The 20,973-nt window shown below is 38.1% G+C and overlaps 1 protein-coding gene across 1 annotated transcript in view; it reads right to left on the reverse strand.

Annotated features, from left to right (window-relative positions):
- The window catches only part of nr6a1a (nuclear receptor subfamily 6, group A, member 1a), a 100,961-nt gene that overhangs the window by 27,851 nt on the left and 52,137 nt on the right, over positions 1 to 20,973 (reverse strand). The window contains exon 3 of the mRNA XM_055020520.1: positions 17,924 to 17,947. Within this exon, the coding sequence (XP_054876495.1) occupies positions 17,924 to 17,947 (24 nt within the window). The remainder of the gene's footprint in view (positions 1 to 17,923; positions 17,948 to 20,973) is intronic.

Consider the following 20,973-nt stretch of genomic DNA (forward strand, 5'->3'; position numbering starts at 1 on the left):
ATCACAGAGGAATGACTCGCGAGAAAACATAGGCTGTATGCTCACATTATATTGGGTGATCTGTTCACCATCTTGGATTTTAGCTTTCTACTTATCAGGCAAGCCAGTAGAAGCCTAAAATGCAGAGACATTAATACTATGGGAGATGATGAGTATAAGGCCTGTAGGACCTGCTTAGGATGCTGGCGTTGCATATCTCTTAATGTGTAGATTTCCTCTCTGCTGTGAACAATCAACAATTCAAGAATGGCAAATAAATTACATCATGCATGCATGAATACATCCAGATTTCTGCAGATGTTCTTTTTGCCTAAACTAAATGCTATGTAGACTACCTAAATCACACAACCTCCAAATAAAGAGCTTTTTTAAAAGGTTCTGTAAACATAAAGAACCAACAGTTACCAACCATTTTAAAGAATGCAGATGATAAAATATTGTTGCCATTCTGCTTGTTCCTTCCATAATAATGCTGTATTTTTTAAGAGTATTATTTGCCACATGTCACTTAAGCTTTTTTTCATTCCATGACACTAAGATGACTGACACAATCAGCCATGTTGTCAGAGTTTTATCTGTGGTTTTTAGCTACCTCAGGCTTAGCGTGCAGCTGGCGAGGCCCTCATGTCTCCATATCCTGCTGGTCAACTCCTCTATTATTTACAGTGCTAAAAGGCTTTTCTGCTTACAGCAGGTGGAGGAAACACATTTTCCATGAGTTTTCAGCCTCTAAGTTTGGGACTTGGAGGCTGAAATGACCCTAAGAAATGAGGGGTCCTTTGTTTTTCCATGCAACCATGAGAATCAACAATAACCTCACTTGTTCATTTGACATATAATTCTAAACTATGTTGTTGCATTCCAATTTCAATATTTATTTATGTAAATATAGTGTACACATGCTGACCCTGTATGTTTAATTTTGTTTTGCTTTACTCCTTTTCCATCTCCTTCATAAGTGCTGAAATGTCATTTTAAAAAGAGTCAGTTGCCTACCAAAATTCTTAGTTGACTTGATGTCAGGGCTGTTCTGTTGCTCACAGAATTTCCTTCAGTAGTTGAGTAACAAAGAGCATTTCTTGTGTTTAAGCTCCCCTCCCCCTCCAACACACTGTCACAAACCTCTTCATTCTACAGACAAAGAGCTTCAAGATAAACAGGAGTGAGCCACACAGTTCCTCCCCCAAAATACAGTCATGGTGAAAACAATGAGCTATCTTTTAATGTAATAATTGACATAAGACATAATACCAACTGTCGATCCCTCAAAATATCTTAGATTCAGAATGAAGAGTTCAAATGAGGAACTAAAACTTTGTATTGACAAAAACTATTTACAGTTATGTTTCAGTACATTCATTTTCATGCAACATGTTATAGACCTCAACACCTCAATCAGAACCAGATCTGGACTTTGGCTGGTCCAATTCAATACCCCAATGACCTGTTTTCTTCTTAATCAAATTCTGCTGCAGATGTGCTGCTCTGTGAGGAACATCAACCAGCCAGCTGTTGGGACAGATGGTGTCAGGTTTGGCCCAAATCAGTAGCCCTCCACCACCATACCTAGCAGTTTCTAAGAACCATTTGCTCTGATGCATTTTATGATTTCTGGCAAACTCAGTTTTTCAAATTTAGGGCAAACTTCCTGTTTATGTTAAGTTTTCTCTAAGGACAAGGTTTTACAAATATGCTTTATCTTCTGTCATACAATTAATTATACTAAGTCTGTTGATTCTGAGATGTACCTCATGCAGTATCTCATTAGGAGGTACTGCATGTAATCAATGCAGATGGATGAGTTTTTCAAAATATTGCTGGGAAATTAGTCCTTTAATCCTGGACATGTTCTTCAGTTGATTGAAGGCTGATGTTGGGCTTTATGTTATTTAGCATATCTAAGTCACACTGAATTTAAATGAACAATCAGTCAAAGAACCCATGTCTTAGTCAACTGAGTAGTCAAAAGCATGGCAGTTCCATAATTGGCTCCAATAAAATCGGTTGGGGTCAAACAATGATTACAGATAAATAAAAGATATAATGAAAAAAATAAATTATAGCTTCAGCTAAATGGTTATGTTTTTGATACACGTTTTTCCTTATGCTTGAAAATGCTTTATGATAAGCAATTTTAAGCCGATTTGGCTGAAGGGCCTCGCTGTTCAGACAAAGCTCTGATTGTGATGACAGGTTTACAGACAGGATTTGATGTCTTTCAAGACATTGTGGGCAATAAAGTTAAAAACAATATATGATCCACTTTTTGGTACTTATTTGCAATATCAGGACTCTAACTTATTCTGCAATAATCATGACCTCAGTAAACGGCAGGTCCACGTAACTGCTTATCACCATAACCATTCAGGATCCCTTTTTTTCCCACAGTTAGCTGTATGCTTCAGAAGCTTCCAGCTGACCTCAGTGTGCCCAGCTTGAGTCCACTCCAGCAGATTAGGTTTACAATCATCCCTGTTACATTTCCCAGGTGCATTTGCTTCTCTGAGGCCTGGTGACCAGCAGATCAATGCAGCTGCTTTCTTTCCTGAACTTCCATGGGGCAAATAAAATTGGGCTGACCTGGCCACAGTTAATGACCTCAGAGAAAGTCACTCTCTCAGGATCTTTATATTTTCAAAATTGCTGGGAGACAATAACATTGTTTAATCCAGTTAATTGTAGAGTCTGTCCTTAATCAAATTTAATTGCACATGGATCAAAATATATCCCTATGCTATACTATACTCACTGTGATGAACTATTGTACAGAGGTGCTGACTATCTTGTTGCACATGTGTGGCACTGCAGTGACCAAAGTCAGCAATAAAGTGATGTTTTATGAACGATCTGGTTCTTCTGAAAGTTGACTACTCATAAGCTTGAAGAGGATATTTTAAGTCAATTCATTTGGTTTTCTGTATTGAATTGTATAGGTAGATACTAAACCTCATATCTGTATTGGTATCGAAAGTGGAACAAATGGATTAGGACATCCTTACCCATTACTATCAGGGGCAGGTTCAGTATTAATGCCACTCTGGTTAAGCGCCTCCTTCTGCATCCTGCAGTCAATCAAAATGCATAAAATCATCTAAATTCTGGGACCATTTTTAACAGCTACCAGATGGTTCCCATTTCCTATTTAACTATACATGCATAAAAGGTCTGCGATGGACTGGTGACCTGTCCAGGGTGTACTAGACTGATTTTTTATTTTTTTTTTTCCCTATGCCAGCCTGGACACTGTTGTTTCTAATTCCAAACATCTTTTGTTAGATTAGATTGGTTTAGTATTTGACCAAGCAGTTTTCTTTTATGATTGTTCTCCAATGAGATGTTTTGCCTCTTGGCCAAAACGTCTCATTGGAGATAGGCAACAGCACCCCATCCAGGGACAATGGTGCAAGAATATGGATGGATGGATAAAAGGTAAATACAAAATGTGAAAAGGACATTAACGGGTATGTGAAAGAACATTAAAGGGCATGTGTGATATCCTTTTATTGAGGATGTATTTAACATGCAGATTCAATACTGTATAACAATCATAGTAACAGTTGTAAAAAAAAAAAGACATTGGGTGCATATTATAATGCTGCCATAGGCCCAGTTCTAAAAGTACCAAATAACAATTATGTTATTTATGTATCTGTAAATAGTTAGGTCCTATGAAGGCAAACATGTCTGTTCTTCAGACTCAATCCTGTGAGGTATAAGTTGTACACAAACATCAGCGTCAATTGTTTCAGGGATAGACATGGAGGCCGACAGAACAGAAACTTGGAAAATATTCCTAAAATCTTAGGTAGAAAGTATAGGAGGGGACAATGGAGCCCCTCCTCTTCTTAGTCTTCTGATAAAGTCTTGGTTTCACCTTTGACATTCCCAATTACCCAACATGTCCAAAGCTGGGTTGCTTCAAAACCAGTGTAAGCCAATGTAAAAGTTTTAATAGTACTGTTTACTTAATACAACAGGGGTGGTCTGCTTGAGTATAGGTGCAGCAAAATAAGAGTAAATAAAATGCATTTTGTTTAAGATGTACTCAGAGTAGTTTACATAGCTGGCAGATGGAGTTGGTTCTGCTTTGTGCAAAAACCAATAGAAAATAGAGGAAACTTTATTTTCTAACTAATTGCGTTGTAAGAAAAAGTCCAACAAATAAAAACACAAACCCAAAATAAAACATGTCTCTTCTACTGTCCAGTGTCCTGGACAGATATGGAAAGTCAGAAAAATGTCTTCAGTCCGTAAACGGCTCAAAGGTCTTTTTGTACTAGTATGGTGCACCTTGAATCGCTGACAGGCAATCAACAAGCTGGAAGCCGGAAAAGCAGCATGTGTGGCCAGACAGAATCCATAGCTCAATAAAGAGCACATGACAACCGACTGGGAATTTGCAAGAAGGGCTCTGGGTGGCTCTCAGACTGACAGACGCCTGTGATCTGATGAAGCAAAACTGAAACTGTCTGAGCAGGGAAACTGCTCATAGCATCACCTGCCCTTAAACACAGGAATATGGTGCAGCTCTTCTACAAGCGTGTTATGGAGAGTGAATGTTGGATCAAAAAAATCAGAGATTTGAAACATGTCAGCAAGCACATAAAGCCCCAAGTCAGCTTTCAATCAACTGAAGAACATATCCAGGATTAAAAGACTAATGTCCCCGCAAGATTTAGAGAAACTCATCCATCTGCATTGATTACTGCAACAGCATCTTCACATGTCTGCCTAAAACAATCCTCCAGTAGCAGCTGATTAAGAAAGCTGCTGCTGGAGTTCTCACTAAAACCAGGAAGATAGAGCACATCACCCAGTTCTAAAGTCATTCCACTGAGAGAATAGACTTTAAAATATTGCTGTTAGTTTATAAATCACTGAATGGCTTAGCATCACTAGACATTAAAGATCTGCTATTGTTGCATCAACCTTGCAGAACTCAGGTCTTCTGGTTCTGTTCTGCATCCCAGAACCAGAACCATACAAGTAGTTTGGAGAAGCAACATTCAGCTTCAATACATGACAAATCTGAAACAACGTCTGGGAGACCAATCAGCAGAGAGGACAAAAAAAAATACAGAAAAAACAATCATAAAAGAAAACTGCTTGGTCAAATACTAAACCAATCTAATCTAACAAAAGATGTTTGGAATTAGAAACAACAGTGTCCAGGCTGGCATATGAAAAAAAAAAATAAATCAGTCTAGTTTAGGAACCATTTAATAAGCACTTCACTGCAACAAATCTGACCAATAAACCATGATCTACTACATTGTTTTCTTCACTTCAACAACAGTGAGAACATATTTTAAAATATCTTACAGCAAACCCTTCTGACAAGGAATAAGAATGTTATAAAGAATGTTTAGAATCAAGCAGGAAGAGATTAGTCACCTCCAAGGCTAAACAAAAATGTCCTCCCTCACAAGAAGCATTGCGTTCATTTGCTTCAGCAGTTCCTCAATTCACCACCAGAAGGCAGCGTCACATAAGCAAAGGGCTGCTATGAGCTTTTCCACAGAAGACAAAAGCTAGATAAATTAGCAGCATGAGCTGACATGTTCAGTCACAAACACCCAGAGGCTCATCAAAGTGGATCACAGTGCTCCCCTAGAGGCAGCATGGCAGCCATTTTCTCCTATAGACACGGGCCAGCAGCTTGAATGATGTGGGCTGCTGAGGAGTGCTCTGTCTCCTAATCGTCTTATCTGCAGCCAGAGAACCCACATCGGCTTTGATGTCGTTTGGTTTCTGCTCACACAAGTGACTTCTCTTCCAGTGGTTGTTGACCATCATGGATGTTGGTCTATAAAGGTTATTTGGGTTCATTTTGCACCAGAAAATGTGTTCATACCATGCGGTGGCAAATATTTGGTAAATTGTCAAAATCATTGCACCAAACTACAAAGAAAGATCAAACACATGTAGACAGGCCCACACACAAATCACCTTCAAAGCAGAGACCCCCAACCACAAAGTTCTGCTCATGGCTCCCCCAACAAACAGAAGCTGATGGTTGGGTCTGAACCTCCGGAGGAGTTCTCTCTCTTTTATTCTCATCTAAATTAAAAGTCAAATAGATTTTGACAATCATTTCTTAGAACTTTTAGGTAAAGTCAGCCATGAAGGGAAAAACATGACTCAAAAAGTTGCAGTTGACAACAGCAATATCACAGTAACAACACTAAACTATCATTTTGGTTGATTCCATACAACTGGGAACACTGGGAGAATTATCGGTCTGATAGCATACCATCACAAAATGGTGACAATTTCAGCAAATATGTTTAAAAAGAAATAATAATAATAAAAAAATCATAAAAATTACATACTGCAGCGTTTAACTGCCAGCTTTCTGTGATGCCCAACAATGACACCTTGAAAAATCACTTAAAAATTGTTCATGTGTTCATCTTTCACCTAAAAGGTTTAGATTAGCTCAGTCATCATTAACTCGATCAAATTAAGGAAACAAGAGACAAAATCAATGTTTCTGCGAGACTCGTACAATGATCAGAAACTCTGACCAATACTGAAGGAGTAGCAGAAACTCTATCGTATTCTCATTATGTCTGTTCTGGGGATCTGCACCCTTTACAATCCAAAGAGCCATTTTGTCCTCAGCTAAATACAAATTTGAAATGCTACTTTTTGAAAACATAATTTTTAAATCTATTTTAGTAAATTGTAATTTGTTTCTAAAAAAAAAAAAAAAAAGAAATATTTTGTTTCTATGATTTGGATAAAAGCTGTTTTTATTTATTGAAATAAAGAAATAATTAATACAGAAAGAAGATGAAAGCATTTTCTTTTGTGGGATGTTGAGAGTAAAATGATGTGAAAGAAGTACAAAGTTTTCAACCTAAAGATAAATAAACACTGATCTGAAAATGATAGTACTTTCAGTTCTACTCTGTTGTAAAAATTAATGCAAATATTATGAAAAAACTGCTAAAAACCCTGCATTTTTATTGTATATTTGTTTAAAAACATTAGTAGGTTCTTGATCTTGTACAAAATACTAAAAAGTAAATTTATCTTAGGAAGCTAAAATAGTAAGGTACGATGTTACTTGACACACTAGAGAAGACAAGGAAGACTGTAGATGCTAGCTGTTCTGTTTGTGCCAAGAATGATTTTCATTGCGAGTACCAACACATAGTAAGATATGTTTGGTGATTAATTTATTAAAAAAGGCAGTTATTTAACAGCTTATAAGTGTATATATGTTTTTAGAAGGGGTTTCAGCCATGCACAATTACCAGGGGTCCACAATACTTCATAAGGGTGTCCATGTACATGGGAGTCGGTTATTGCAACATATTTTCCTCTATATTTTCTTCTAATATATAATCCAGAAACTATTATAGAAACAATTTTCCTCTAATACAGAGGAAAATATGTTAAAATATGTCTCATAACATATTAATGTTATGAGAGGAACATATTCAACAGAATGATTTTCTGTTGAATTTTATGTGACATTAATGGAGGCAAAAATGTACATTTTGTTTTATTGGACTCATAAGGGAAAAATCTGTTATTTAGGCCTGTGAAAATTTATGTGAAATACTCAATATATTTAATGTTTTTTTAAGAAATGTTCAAGGTACAAACAATTTAATAGTTAAAAAAGGTCAACAAATTAATAATGTACCACATCATTTGCAAGAACTATGATAGATTGTTTTTTGTTTTTTTTTACCACATACTTCAAGCCGCTTCTTGGGTGAAAATCCCACTTTCATGTGCATTGTAAGCAAGGATGAAACAACAGACGTGGCCTATCTGTGTCTTTCCACCATTTTTCTAATGACAGGTTGGGCTGGCAGCAGGGTGTCTGCTGTACGCCTCCATCAAAAGAAGTGCAGCTCAAGCCAGAGCGGTGCTGGAGCCTGTCAAATTACAGTGGGATCCCACCTCACTTCCTCTCCCTCTCCCCTTGATCTGTCTGTCGTTTGTTTTCACCGCCAGCCCGCCTCTTTCCGTCTCTCAGCTTGTCTGTCTGTGTTAAAGAAGCACAACTTATTTTAGCTAGTCTTTTGAGGAGAGAAAACAGTTCCTCACATCCCCACACGGCCAGCAGGGGCCTCACATCTTGGGAACGACGCTGAAACTCGAGCAAAGCCTCGACATTCTGTGTTGCGACAGACTTTCAAAATGGCAGCCATGGTCGAATCTGTCGCAATGTCTGAACACGCAAACGGGTCTGGATGAGCGAAGCCCTCTGTAAGTGTTTAAAAGACTCCCTAAGGCCACGTCACTTCATGTGCATCTCTACAGCATGTTGGAACATTTGATGGCAGTCGTGCTGATAAGCGGCAGTGTATCTTGGAGGCCATTTTACACTGCAAACAACAATAGAGTACACAGTATCACTGCCTTCGCCCTTCCCCTCCCATATTCCTCATCCCTGCTTTGTCCATATCTAGCTCATCCACTAGTTTTCTCTCATCCAACACCCCCCAACCCCTCTTGATCCCTCTATCTTTTAGCACCCCCCACCATCACCCTTCTCTCTCTCCTCCTTTTCTGTCCAGCCCTCCTCTTCTTGCTCCAGAACTGTCAGATGGTATTAGCTCCTTTCACGCTCATGGCCTGTAGGAATAACAGCCGTGAACCTTGCCGAACAGCGTCATTCTCCTGCTCCAGTTAGCTCTCCACTCAGCACAGGCTGTTGCACAAATACCAGTGTTATTCACATTGTGCCCCCTTCCCTTACACAACATGCCCCAGTAAAAGGGCAAAGTTAGGCAGATGCAATTCTCAGCGGAGAAGGTCATGGTACTGAGCAAAGATGTGCACGCATTGTATAACACGATCATGCTCACTTAGTAATTATCAGCTTGCCCCCTCCAACTCAAGGATCGGCCCACAGCTTTGCTAAGATCTGGCTGACGTGGATCAAAAATGGATCCTCTCTTTATCTACTTTTGGAGCCATAGGCTTGAAAATTTGTTAAATATTTTATGCTCAGCTTATTTCCCATGAAGCTTTGGCTGCAGGGCAAGTTGTAGATGGTATTAAAAGCCCACTGTGACCAATAAGCTGTAAAATGAGCAGAGTTTTTTTTTTTTTTTTTTGCGTGGAGAAACAGCCCAGAATAATTTCGATATGTCCTGCACACATGTAACTGAAGGTTCATAAAGGTTACCAATCTGAGTAAAAAATACTATAAAATCTTTTGAACTTTCTATATGCAACAATGAAATAATGGAAACACAGAATGCTTTTGTTTTTATTCCAGGGTTTTATGCCTCAGCACATAGAGAATGTGGTTAGTTATTTAAATCTAACCTGAAATGTTCAAAACCAAAACGTGTAAAAAAGGGTCTGGATTTTGAGAAAGGTGACCAGATGTGGAACATTATGAGTGAATTGAGTCACCTTGCAATTTTGCCAACATCCTACCATAATCCTCATGTTTAGCTTGAATTAAAAATATGACTCAGCTTTTCATACAACAAATGCTAAGATGCAGTTACAGTAAATGCAAGTCTGTGTTGTATTTTTTTCATCATGTTGAAGACACAGTACCTCTACTAGACATATGTCTGTCTGATCAGACTGGAACAGAGGTTTCCAAATGCTTCTGTTCCTCACAGAACCCAAACTAACAATGAGGAAGACATTTGACTATCACTAGTAATGCTCACTACCCCAGCATTACTAGTAGGTAGAAATGACCACCTCAGCATTCTGGGGGATGTAGGCAGAGGAAAGGATTCAGCCTCTCAAAGCAGAGTCCAACTAAGCTGTTTTGGCGACTAACTCACTCAGTCAGACAATCAGTCAGGGGTGTAGAAATTCTGGGAATTGTCTTAGAGAACAATTCAGTACAACTGAAACAACATTTATGCTGAAACTACTATGTAAATATCTCAATCATAGCTTTCACCTTCCCCCATGCAAATATGGACTTTTGTTAAAGGCTTTCCAATAATAGTATGGAGGCAGGCGGTGGGGACAATAAGTAAAATAGAAAATGTAATTCCATTTGTTCATCCTCCAAATTAAATTTAAGAGACTGGTTTCTATGCTCTTTGCTTCAAGAGATTTGCATAATTCATAAACTCCAACATATAAAGAATGTAAAGCCTAAGATGGAGCTCCGGTGGTTTTTGGTGACATCTGTCTGGGTAACGTTTGCTCAGGCATTATCCAATCAGCCCATCTTGAATGGTTTCTACTTGTGAATAAGTTTTCAAACAAAATCATGGGCATAAAGTAATTCAGAAATTGCATGATGCAGCGAGCAAAACGGATATTAAATGCGCCCTAATTTGTCATAGTAAACATATTACTAAAGGTGCTATTAAAATGTAATTTTCACCAGATGTTGGTAAAAATCCAAGTGATCCATCCACATAAACAAACCAAAACAAATAAGCTCAGAAATTAAGCTGTGTCATGATGTAAAAAGACAGAAAGAAAATGTATTGAACACTTTTACTAATATTATTGAATACAAAAAAAAAAAAGAAAAAAAGCCTCTGCTGGAAATAACTTCAAAATGCCTCCTGTATGAAGAGACTAGCTGTGTGATTTTGGTCCATCCTTCCACACATGCAGCCTTTAAATCTTTTTTATGAATCCTGAGATGTTCTCAATATGACATTGTGTTGACTCATGTCTGTTTGCTACCAACTAGCAAACTGAAAAATCTCCTCGTCATACAGTGGTTGTCACACTTGCTAATCAATAGATAATAAAATAACGGACAACCAGCTCATCAATTCAATAAAATCACCAAAGACTTAATGTTTGGCTTCACACTTGTCTAAAACATATAGATTTAACATAAGCTGTAGTGTCATCTGTGCATGTTAGGTAAAATTGTAAACGTCTTGCAATTGTAATGAAGAACCTTTTCAGTTTCTTTGCTGCCAATAAGTTTGAACATGGTAAAAAGAGTACTTTAACTCCCATCTCTGGCAGAGCTTCCAACACATTCGGATGGATGGATGGATGGATGGATGGATGGATGGATGGATGGATGGATGGATGGATGGATGGATGGATGGATGGATGGATGGATGGATGGATGGATGGATGGATGGATGGATGGATGGATGGATGGATGGATGGATGGATGGATGGATGATGGATGGATGGATGGATGGATGGATGGATGGATGGATGGATGGATGGATGGATGGATGGATGGATGGATGATGGATGGATGGATGGATGGATGGATGGATGGATGGATGGATGGATGGATGGGATGGATGGATGGATGGATGGATGGATGGATGGATGGAGGATGGATGGATGGATGGATGGATGGATGGATGGATGGATGGATGGATGGATGGATGGATGGATGGATGGATGGATGGATGGATGGATGGATGGATGGATGGATGGATGGATGGATGGATGGATGGATGGATGGATGGATGGATGGATGGATGGATGGATGGATGGATGGATGGATGGATGGATGGATGGATGGATGGATGGATGGATGGATGGATGGATGGATGGATGGATGGATGGATGGATTGCATAATTTGACTTTTTGTAAATATATGCACTTTTGGAAGAACATAATTTTTGACAAAAAGTTTTGACACTAGGATGATTTTTTTTTTTGGCCATATCGAAATTGGTCTATTTTGCAAAGCTGCATTGGAGACAGGAAGTAGTTGCATGATGGGTGCAGGATGTTTTTTAATAACTCATTGTGTGAACAAACTCATTCAATGGTGATTTTAATTGCATTCCTTATTTAAAGGAAACACCGCAATTGAAAAAGTTTTTTGGAACTGACAGTATATTGACGAAGTTTTATGCAAATTTGTAATGGAACCGTAACTAGTGTTTATTCGACTCCAACTGCATCCCCAATGAGAAGCTTATCAGCTGAAGCTAATATAAACCAGGTAAGTATAAGAATGTCAATGCCTTCACACTGTTCAACTGATCTCAAGCAACTGGTACAACATAATGGTAGAGAGTTAAGTAAAATGTTCTATGTAGTTGGAGAAAAACTGCAACATACTTTTTGTGGGGGCTATCTGCACGATGGGCAAGGCAATTATCAGTTTGACAAGTAAGCATAGACAGATTAATACAAATATGAGGAGATTGTAATTTCTCATCACTCTGTGCTCGGCAAGCCCAGCATGGAAGGAAGGCTTAGAGGCTAATAATCAAAGCAGATTAGCTTGAGCTCTGATAGATGCGACGCAAGTCTGCTAATCAGCGTGATAAGCATGAATCATCCGATCACAGTCAGAAATGAGCAGTGGGTTTCAAATAATGATTTTGATGGAATGATTTTGGTATCAGCCGCCCATCAAAGTGTCGCTCTTTGGCTTCCATTTGCTTTCTCCAGTCCATGTCACAGTAATTCCTTTGCGTTAATACAGTATGTGTAGGATGGTGCATATTAAGCATGGTGAGGAAGAGTGGGCGGAAACATAAGAGTTTCAGGATACCGATGTGACTGATCTCTGGCCCTCCTGCCCTGTGATTTAGAATCAAAATGACAGACTTTCCCCTGATTGGACTACGGGTGGAGAGCTAATGACACGCTGCGTGGGCTAACGTGACTATTAACCCACTCGGAGCAGCAGGAACTGACAGGAACACAATTCTGTCATTACGCTCTGAGGAGACCTTTAATCACGGAGGCAGGGACAGTCGCCCTGGATTCAGCAGGGAGACGATGATATCACAGACATGCTCTGCCTTACCTCATTCTGCAGGAAGCTGATGTGTCAGCTGTTGGCTGCTGCATTAGCATCTCTTTGGTGGGAAAAAGTTTGATGGACGGCTGCTAAGTAAACATTGATGATGACGTTTACATGGATACGACAGTTGCATGTTTGCGGGTCTTAAATATGGACATTGTTTCATCTTAATAGTGCAGAATTTACATTTTTAGGAGCACATTTAATGATAATATGCAAATCTTTTTAGTGCTGCAGGAAGATTTGAATTGTCTGTGTAAGTCTTCCTCAGTAAGACCTGGAGAGCCTCCCTTAAAGCCGACATGTCACACTCAAAACCTGGCATTCGAAACTAGTACACTATCGTTCTAACATCACACTTTATGTGCAATATAAGTGCTGACACATTACCCTAGCTTCATACAAGCTGCTCAAATAACATTCTTCTTTCTACAGATACTTGTGTTAGCAGCTCTTCTCTGTGATGAGATGATCAAAGCAACGCAGGAATCGTCGCACTGACTCAATCCTGAGAGTTTCAGCGGCTCAGAGTCTGATCAAAAACACTGAAATATGGTGCAAAATAAAGATGTCAGGTGTGGCGTTTGGCTTTTATCAGAGCTACAGAGTGTTTGCATGTGTTTACATCTTCTCACCGTTTTTCCTGTAATTTTAAGGTGTCATCTCAGTGATGAGATTTTACTAAACGATGTTTTTAGGTGTTTTATATGGGCCAGGGAAAAATGCTTTTTGTAGAATGAACTGATAAGGAAAAAGACATAAATAATAATTGAAAGTATAAACATCCACTTTGCTCATTGTAAATACAGCTAATTGTTGTGAAGCTACGCCCACCAAGGTGCTGTTTTTACTCTGCATGTTTTCCAGTGTTTTTCAGTGGTATTTCATATCACTGCTCAGAACTCATTTCGACGTTTTGATGATCAGCTGAAGGTCACTTTGTAATAATTTATAGCATCATTGTTTTAATTTATTGTCTTTCTATTTTCTGCCTGAAGAAAATGTAACAAGCGTCATAAAACTGATTACCAAACTTCTGTAAAACATGTTTATCATAACACATTTGTATCAATTTTGCTGCGTCAGTTGGGGAAAACTCCCATGCCTGGTAGCTTGATGGGAACACACATCAGCAGCTAGTTGTTGTCAAATGCATTTCAGAGGAAGAACATCTTCCAGCCAAGCTCCACCTAATTGTTCCCAGGCATTAGGACTGGGAAGAACTATGGGTTAAGTTTCATTTCAGCTTTTCAGAACTTTTTATATTTCTTTTGGAACTCATTCTTGAGCACTTTGCCCTGCAAATAACTTTTTTTTTTTTTGATAAACAAGCAGTTAAGCAGAAACACATAGCAAATGTTCTGTGTTTTACCAACTGCCACAAAAAAGAAGAAGTGTTAAGAATTCTTCTGATTTGAAAGTTGCTGTCCAGCTGGAGCAGCACAGTAACAACTTGATTCTCATTATCTTCCACCATGCCTGATGTCTTTCTTCCACATGTCAGGACATTTAAATCCTGACACATGATGTTTGTGAAGTATCGATGACGTTCTGGTTAGATGGATGCCACCTGGTCATACAGACACAGGTAACATTAAAAAACATGAGCCAAATATCAGATTTAGAAACATATCCAAGTGGCCTGGGTCACATTTGTAAAAATCCGACTCGTTTTGTCAAATAAAGATCAAATATAAGTACTGTTAGGGCAAAATAAAATGGATTTGAGTCACTTCAGGCTGCAGCGTTAATGTAGCCTGACTTGGTCACTCTTTGATTACCTTGCAACAACTTGTTGAGTAAGGAGCTCAGAAGCCATTTAAGGTTTTGCTACAGTGCCTCATTACATCGTGAAAACAGGAGAGGTCACGCCACCAGTTAGGCAGTATGTCAGATCAGTAAAACAAAAACCTAATGAATAATAATCAATATTGACTGATAAAAGGTTTATATTGTGGAACATTTTCAGTCATATTGTCTAGCCCTACTATGTGTCTCTATCTCTTAATAGCTTATCTCTGGACAGGTTCTCCCCGACTTAACGCAACAGCTCCCAACATCAGAGAACTCTTTTCTATACTGCTGCTGAGTAAGGATTGGGTTAGACAGACTCATCCAGAACCAACTCGATGTGTTGTTGTCATCAGATCACCACGGAAACTGATTTGTTAAATGAGTAAAAGGGGAACAAGAATGGGTTGCAACATCAAGCATTAATCTTATTAATCTTACTCCACTTAAAACATAAAAATTAAACACTTTTACTCAGATAAATATTTTGCTAACTGAAAATATTTTGCTAACTGAAATAATATTGGAAAATGTGGGACACATTACTTTTCATTTCTTAAAATATTTATGATAAATCCCACTATAAGGTATTCAAATGTCCTAACAAAAAAAAAAAACCAAAAAAAAAAACAAAACAAAACAAAACAAAAAAAAAAACCTAAAAAATTAAACAAGATTAAATTCACATCCATTTTTGGAGAGTGACCAAACATTTAATACAGTTTCAATGTAGCAGCTCTCCCAGTGATGATATGCAGCAGCATTAGGAGAAATGTGCTGTGTACTTGATATTGTGTGAAATGGCATTTTGCAGTAAAGTCCTCTCATCTTCTACTTCAAGCAGATTAAAGCCAACTGGGATTTATTAGCAGGCAGCACCGCGGCAGGTTTGTCCAGGATCATCCCACCCTGAAGTAGGTGGAATGTTACAATTTTTTATGCTGCAGCCCACAGCCTCTGCTCTGTTTAATCATACATCTGAATCAGTACAGGCACATACCTGACTGGGTGCATACTGGCACAAAAACAAAACTGTTTACTCTGAAACTAGAGATGCTGCACTGACAAGGCAGCGTCACTAGTTTCAGCATTTTTATTTTCCTCAGCAGTTGCTTTTTCACTGACATTATTACTATTACAACATATATAATACATAATGCAAAACAGGACCAGTATTTATACTGGAATTGGGTGAAGCCTCTGAACTGTAACAAGGGGTAATGTTTTTAGACCAACTAATTTGGATGAGCGTTCCTGTCTGGAGAAAGAGGAGAAAATATTTTTAGCTTGATGGTTACAGAAGAGGAAATACTTGTCCACTGCAGACTTTAGAAGCTTGCTTAAAAACAGTACTGTATCCACCTTTTGCAGTTTCATTTTACTATGAAGCGACAGAATATCACAGAAAACAAGCCAGCTGATTTGTCACTGGTGACTCAGATTAGTTAAGATCCCATATGCATATTACTATCAACTAATTATGAATGCTACTCTTTACTTCACCAGGCCATGTCTATAAATATCACCATCATACAAAATAAGTTTACTCTACTTTCTTTCGTTCACCATGAGAACAGGAACATCGAACAGCAGTTGGAATGGGCTCCAGAATCTGCATTCAAATGGCACAAACTTTTCATGAGAAAATGGAGGAAATGTAAAATGGCCACCAGTTGCTCTTGGTCTGGAGATCTCTCCTCAATGATTATGAGAAAAATTAGTTCACAACAGCTGGAGGAGTTTATTGATCTGAAGCTGGTTGGGAGCACAGTCATCAGAAACACAATGTTCCCAATCTAACTAATGGGAACAACATACTGCATGCTATGACATTTAAAGGCAAGTCTAAAGTTTTCCAGTGAAGTTTTAGTGGTTCAGAGAATGCTTGGGAGAAATCATGTTCTTATCAAATGATATCAAAATAAAAGTTCTGGGTGTAAACATGATCCAGTTTGCTTATATAAGAAGAAAAGTGACAGTATGAGCTAAACACTACAATTTGTACATTTGTCAAGCATGTAGTCTGATAAGTTTACATAAAGATTTTGCTACACTGACCGCCCAATGAGAAGAACCCTTTTCTCTTATCAAAAATCTATAACATAGGTTATGGGTGGGTCTTCAGAATGACACTGTCCCAACACATAGTAAGAAATGTAATGAAGGAACAGCGAAAGATGAAACACATTAGGTTAGAGCCAATCTCTGAAACTCAACTATACTGAAAGGGTTGTGGGAAGTTAAAACTTTTGCATAACAAGAGGGTGCCCAAAAAAAAAAAAACTAAAGAATTTAAAAGCTTATGCAAGGAGGAGTGGGTCTAAATCTCTCCTGGAGAAACAGTCTGGAGACCTGGTGACCAAATAGATAGAACATCTTACCAATGCTCTTGTTTTGTCAGTCAAGTTCTGTCATGTTTTGCTTTGGGATCAAAGAGCCATTTATCTTAAAGATCTGAAAATCTATGTTTTTAACTTTAATCCAGTTTTTTTATTATTATTATTTTTTTTTATTTTATTTTCTGTCTCCATATAAAACTCAAACTACAAAAAAATGAACTTAATTTCTTTGTATTTCAGCAAATGTTATAAATCAGCAAGAAATCTCAGGAGTTGAAAAGGAGTTAATGACAGCAAACATTTCTTTAGCCATATCCAGGACGTTCTTCCAGTTAATTCCCATGTATTTAATGTAACAGTTTGTAGCAATAATACTGTAACAGTATTTGATTAGAATTTCTCAGCTAGTGAAGAAGCCAATGATTTTTTTTTTTTTTTTTACAGGGGGAACAAAAGCGGTTGAAAAAACATGAATACAGTCTAAAAAACATACTTTATTCATAGTTTGGGTTTTGCTTGTCCTGTGTCTTGGAGCGAATTGTTTCTGTTTTTTGTGTTTACCTCTTCATGATGTGTTTTTGACATATACATTTAAAAGATTATTCATACTGACGGACATAAACCAATGATGAAACATCAATGTCTGTAGCCATGAGGAAAGTTAATATAAATTAATTGCAGGTGGACCTTCTTGGTTTTACTGGTGACCTTCTTGGTTTTTCCCGACCAGTTCCACCTCACGTTTGAAAATTTCTAAATAAATGCAACTTGTACTCCAGAGAGTATTCTATTCCTTTTCCTGTTTCCAACAATTTTGTTTTGATGCCACTTGTGCTCTGAAGAAACTTACAGTCCAGAAAATATGGAGAAATGGATCTGAAAATTGTGTGAGATCTTCATTGTTGAGATTATTAAACAGTTATTTCAAATTGCTAATTATGGTTGTCGAATAGTAGTGAAAATAGTAGTGAAATAGGTGATGGCAGCAGTGAAAAAACCCACAGAATTCCAGGTTATTCAGAATTTTGTTGGTGTCTTAAATAGCTTTCATCTTGCAGCTCTACAGAAAAACACAAAAGCATTTTTACTCACCCAGGTTACTTTCATTGACTGCATCTGTGGAAAGAGAAACCAAAGTTTTATCAATAAACATGATCATCATAGTTGGAATGTCTGGCCATACTTTAACTATGAGACTGAACAATTATTCACCAGTGATGTTATGTCTATGTGCTTAGCTGGAAAACTTTCTGACATGCAGAGGCCTGCACTGGAAAAAGAAACATGCATGCATACTGAACCCAGATCAGGATCACACTGATGCTAGCAAATCATTGTTAGTGTGGGTGTATCTCCAACGTTTTAGAGTTTATCTATCTCAACTAAAAAGAAAACAAAAAAAATAAATAATAACATCTCTCTTGAGATCTCGAAAGAGGCAGGTTTGACTTCCTGGCATTGTTACTGGAATTAACTTTGGCGTTTGGATGTTGGTTGTACTTCAGTTCTTTTACAATAACAGAACTGAATTTCTGTTTTCTTGAAATGGAGAAGATTCATTCTCACTTTCATTCACAGTGAGCTGATGTGTTCTGATTGAGTGGACCAAGGAGTAAACTAGACTGCACACACAGGCTGATATGTCTTAAGGAACTTGCTAACATACTCATACCCATATTAATTTGATGTGTGGGTCAAAGGAGCCACAACAGTCTCACAAAGCATGTCATCAAAACAACTATATATATATATATATGTGTATGTATGTGTTTATGTATGTGTATAAAAAACAGAGGGAAAAGACCCAAACATTATAAGTTTAGGTCTTTAGCTAAGGTAACTTGGTTTACTTTGGACAATTTTCACGACTCTCTCTTTTTGATAAACAGCACAACATGAAAAATAAATCCGCAGACTGAAAACACAATTTTCTGCTTTCCACCGGAGTCTTCAGTGCCCCCTGAGGAGCTACGCTGAAAACAACAGAGTATTAGTGCAAATAAGAAAAATTTTAATTTCTTTCATCAAAACTGCAATTTTTTATCATGCTTAACAAACAAAACAACTAAATTTGGCTTAGAGAGGCAGAGAGGAAGATAAATAGAGTTAATTACAATGAGATCTGTGATCCAGAGCGCAGTGCGAATGATATCTTGCATTGGATGTATAAATATCCATCACAGTTTCACAAATTACATCTGTGCCCTAACTGCTGCCTTAGCGCCACAAAACTGCCCCCCTTCACACCCAGGAGGGCCCTGCGTTCAACTTATACTTTGCTCTGCACAAACCCATTTATCTCCACTGCGGCAACACAACCGATTGGAGCCAATCTGTTGTTAGTGAAAAAGAGGCAGCTGATCATTCTGGATCCTCTTGAACAAATCTGAGTCCAGAGGTCTGTTTCACAAAGTAGGATAACAAAAGATAAGAGATAAAGCCAGGTTTGATATAGCGCCATCAGTTCATCCTAATTGCCAAACACGGTTTAGTAGGTATAGCTATGTCAATCCAGACTTAAGTAATTCAGGTGTATAAGTCCACAAAGCAAGTCCAAATTCGTCTTCAAGAGACGTGAAACTGATCACAGAATCACTGATGCTGCACTAGATAAATTGTGTGCATAAAAAACAAACATCTTTTAATGGCGTATTATGAGGAATTGAAAAGTATCATACTCAATAAAAAAAACGCTACAACAGCAAACAAAAGCGAATTGACTCAATGTGTAATTAGCCCAAAATATACATTTTTAAAACTAAAAAAAACATAACCATAGCTGTCATTTGATAAAATAAACGTCAACCTAATAAATGAACAGTGGAAACCAATATTATAACAAGTGAATCTGACAGCAGGGTCGTTTATGTTGCTCTTTTTTGTTGCACATCTTTTCGATATTTAAACAGAAAAAAACATGAGTCAATCCAAGTTTATTTATACTTGGATTGACACATTTCACCAACAAGGTAACTCATAAAAACACAAAAATACAAAGTCATGAGAGTCAACAATTCAGACATTACATTTTGAAATCCCTGTTCTTTATGTAAGATTTGACTCAATTGAGCACTGGACCAGAGAGATCAAGATGCAATATAAGACAACAAGCACAAAAAAATTTCACAAAAAAACATGCTTTTTTTTGTTTTGTTTTTATCCAAAATTGGTAAATGTATTTTTTGTAATTCCAATTTGCACAATTTTATGTGCAAGTTGGACATAAAACTGGACATGATAAAACCTGTTCTTTGACCACTTATGGTCAATGGAAACGCCATCACTATTTACAGGATGTCTAACAAAGCACCACAACTGCCTTATCAGATTCATCTTAGGGGTCCGTGCCTTCCTCATCAGCAGTGTACTGAAATTTTTCTGACATCCTCACACCGAGCGCCGAGAGCCAGGGCAGCCTTACATGGCAAAAAATGGTGACATCACTTAAACACGAGCTAAACAAAAATAGGCCACAGCTGTTTGGATCTTTAGGCTACAAATTAGACTCAATATGTCACCCACAATCACATCACAGGAAGGACCAACTGAGGGAGCCGTCTCCACTGCAACGGGCTGCTGTTGCTGCTTTCTGCTTGCTTCCGCCCTCTGCTCCGTTTTCCACACATGCAAGCAGAGCTCATGCTAATTTGTGTTAGACGAACACCGAATGATGGAGGGAGCATTGGTGAGGAATGGATAAATTATGGAGTGATTTAAATAATGAATAGGCCCCTTTTTAACCATACTAAAGCCCTGTAAGAGAGGGAGGGGGATCCAGGGAGGTGGTGGGACACTTTGTGGAAAACACAATCTCAATACAGAACTGGGGCATATGAATTATACCTTACTGGGTCCATTATTGCTTATCAAAGCATCGTATAAATAATTTCATCCATGGGTGTGTGTTTAGCCCTGCCGCAGTTCTACTTCCAAGGGAAACCAGAAGCAGCGACGGATGCTTCCCCGTGTACACATCTGGAAATAAAGATGAAACACCTGGGAGGAATCACATGGCTGTCAGCACACAGACATTAAGCCTCCAGCCTTTTATGATGCACACACTACACTCACATTAAAAGAATAAGAAAACTAAACACAAATCTTATGTTTATCTTATTAAATACACATAGAGTAATCCGAAG

The sequence above is a fragment of the Poeciliopsis prolifica genome, unplaced genomic scaffold (genome assembly GCF_027474105.1).
Source record: "Poeciliopsis prolifica strain line A6 unplaced genomic scaffold, Auburn_PproV2 SCAFFOLD068, whole genome shotgun sequence".
Taxonomy (NCBI): Eukaryota; Metazoa; Chordata; class Actinopteri; order Cyprinodontiformes; family Poeciliidae; genus Poeciliopsis; species Poeciliopsis prolifica.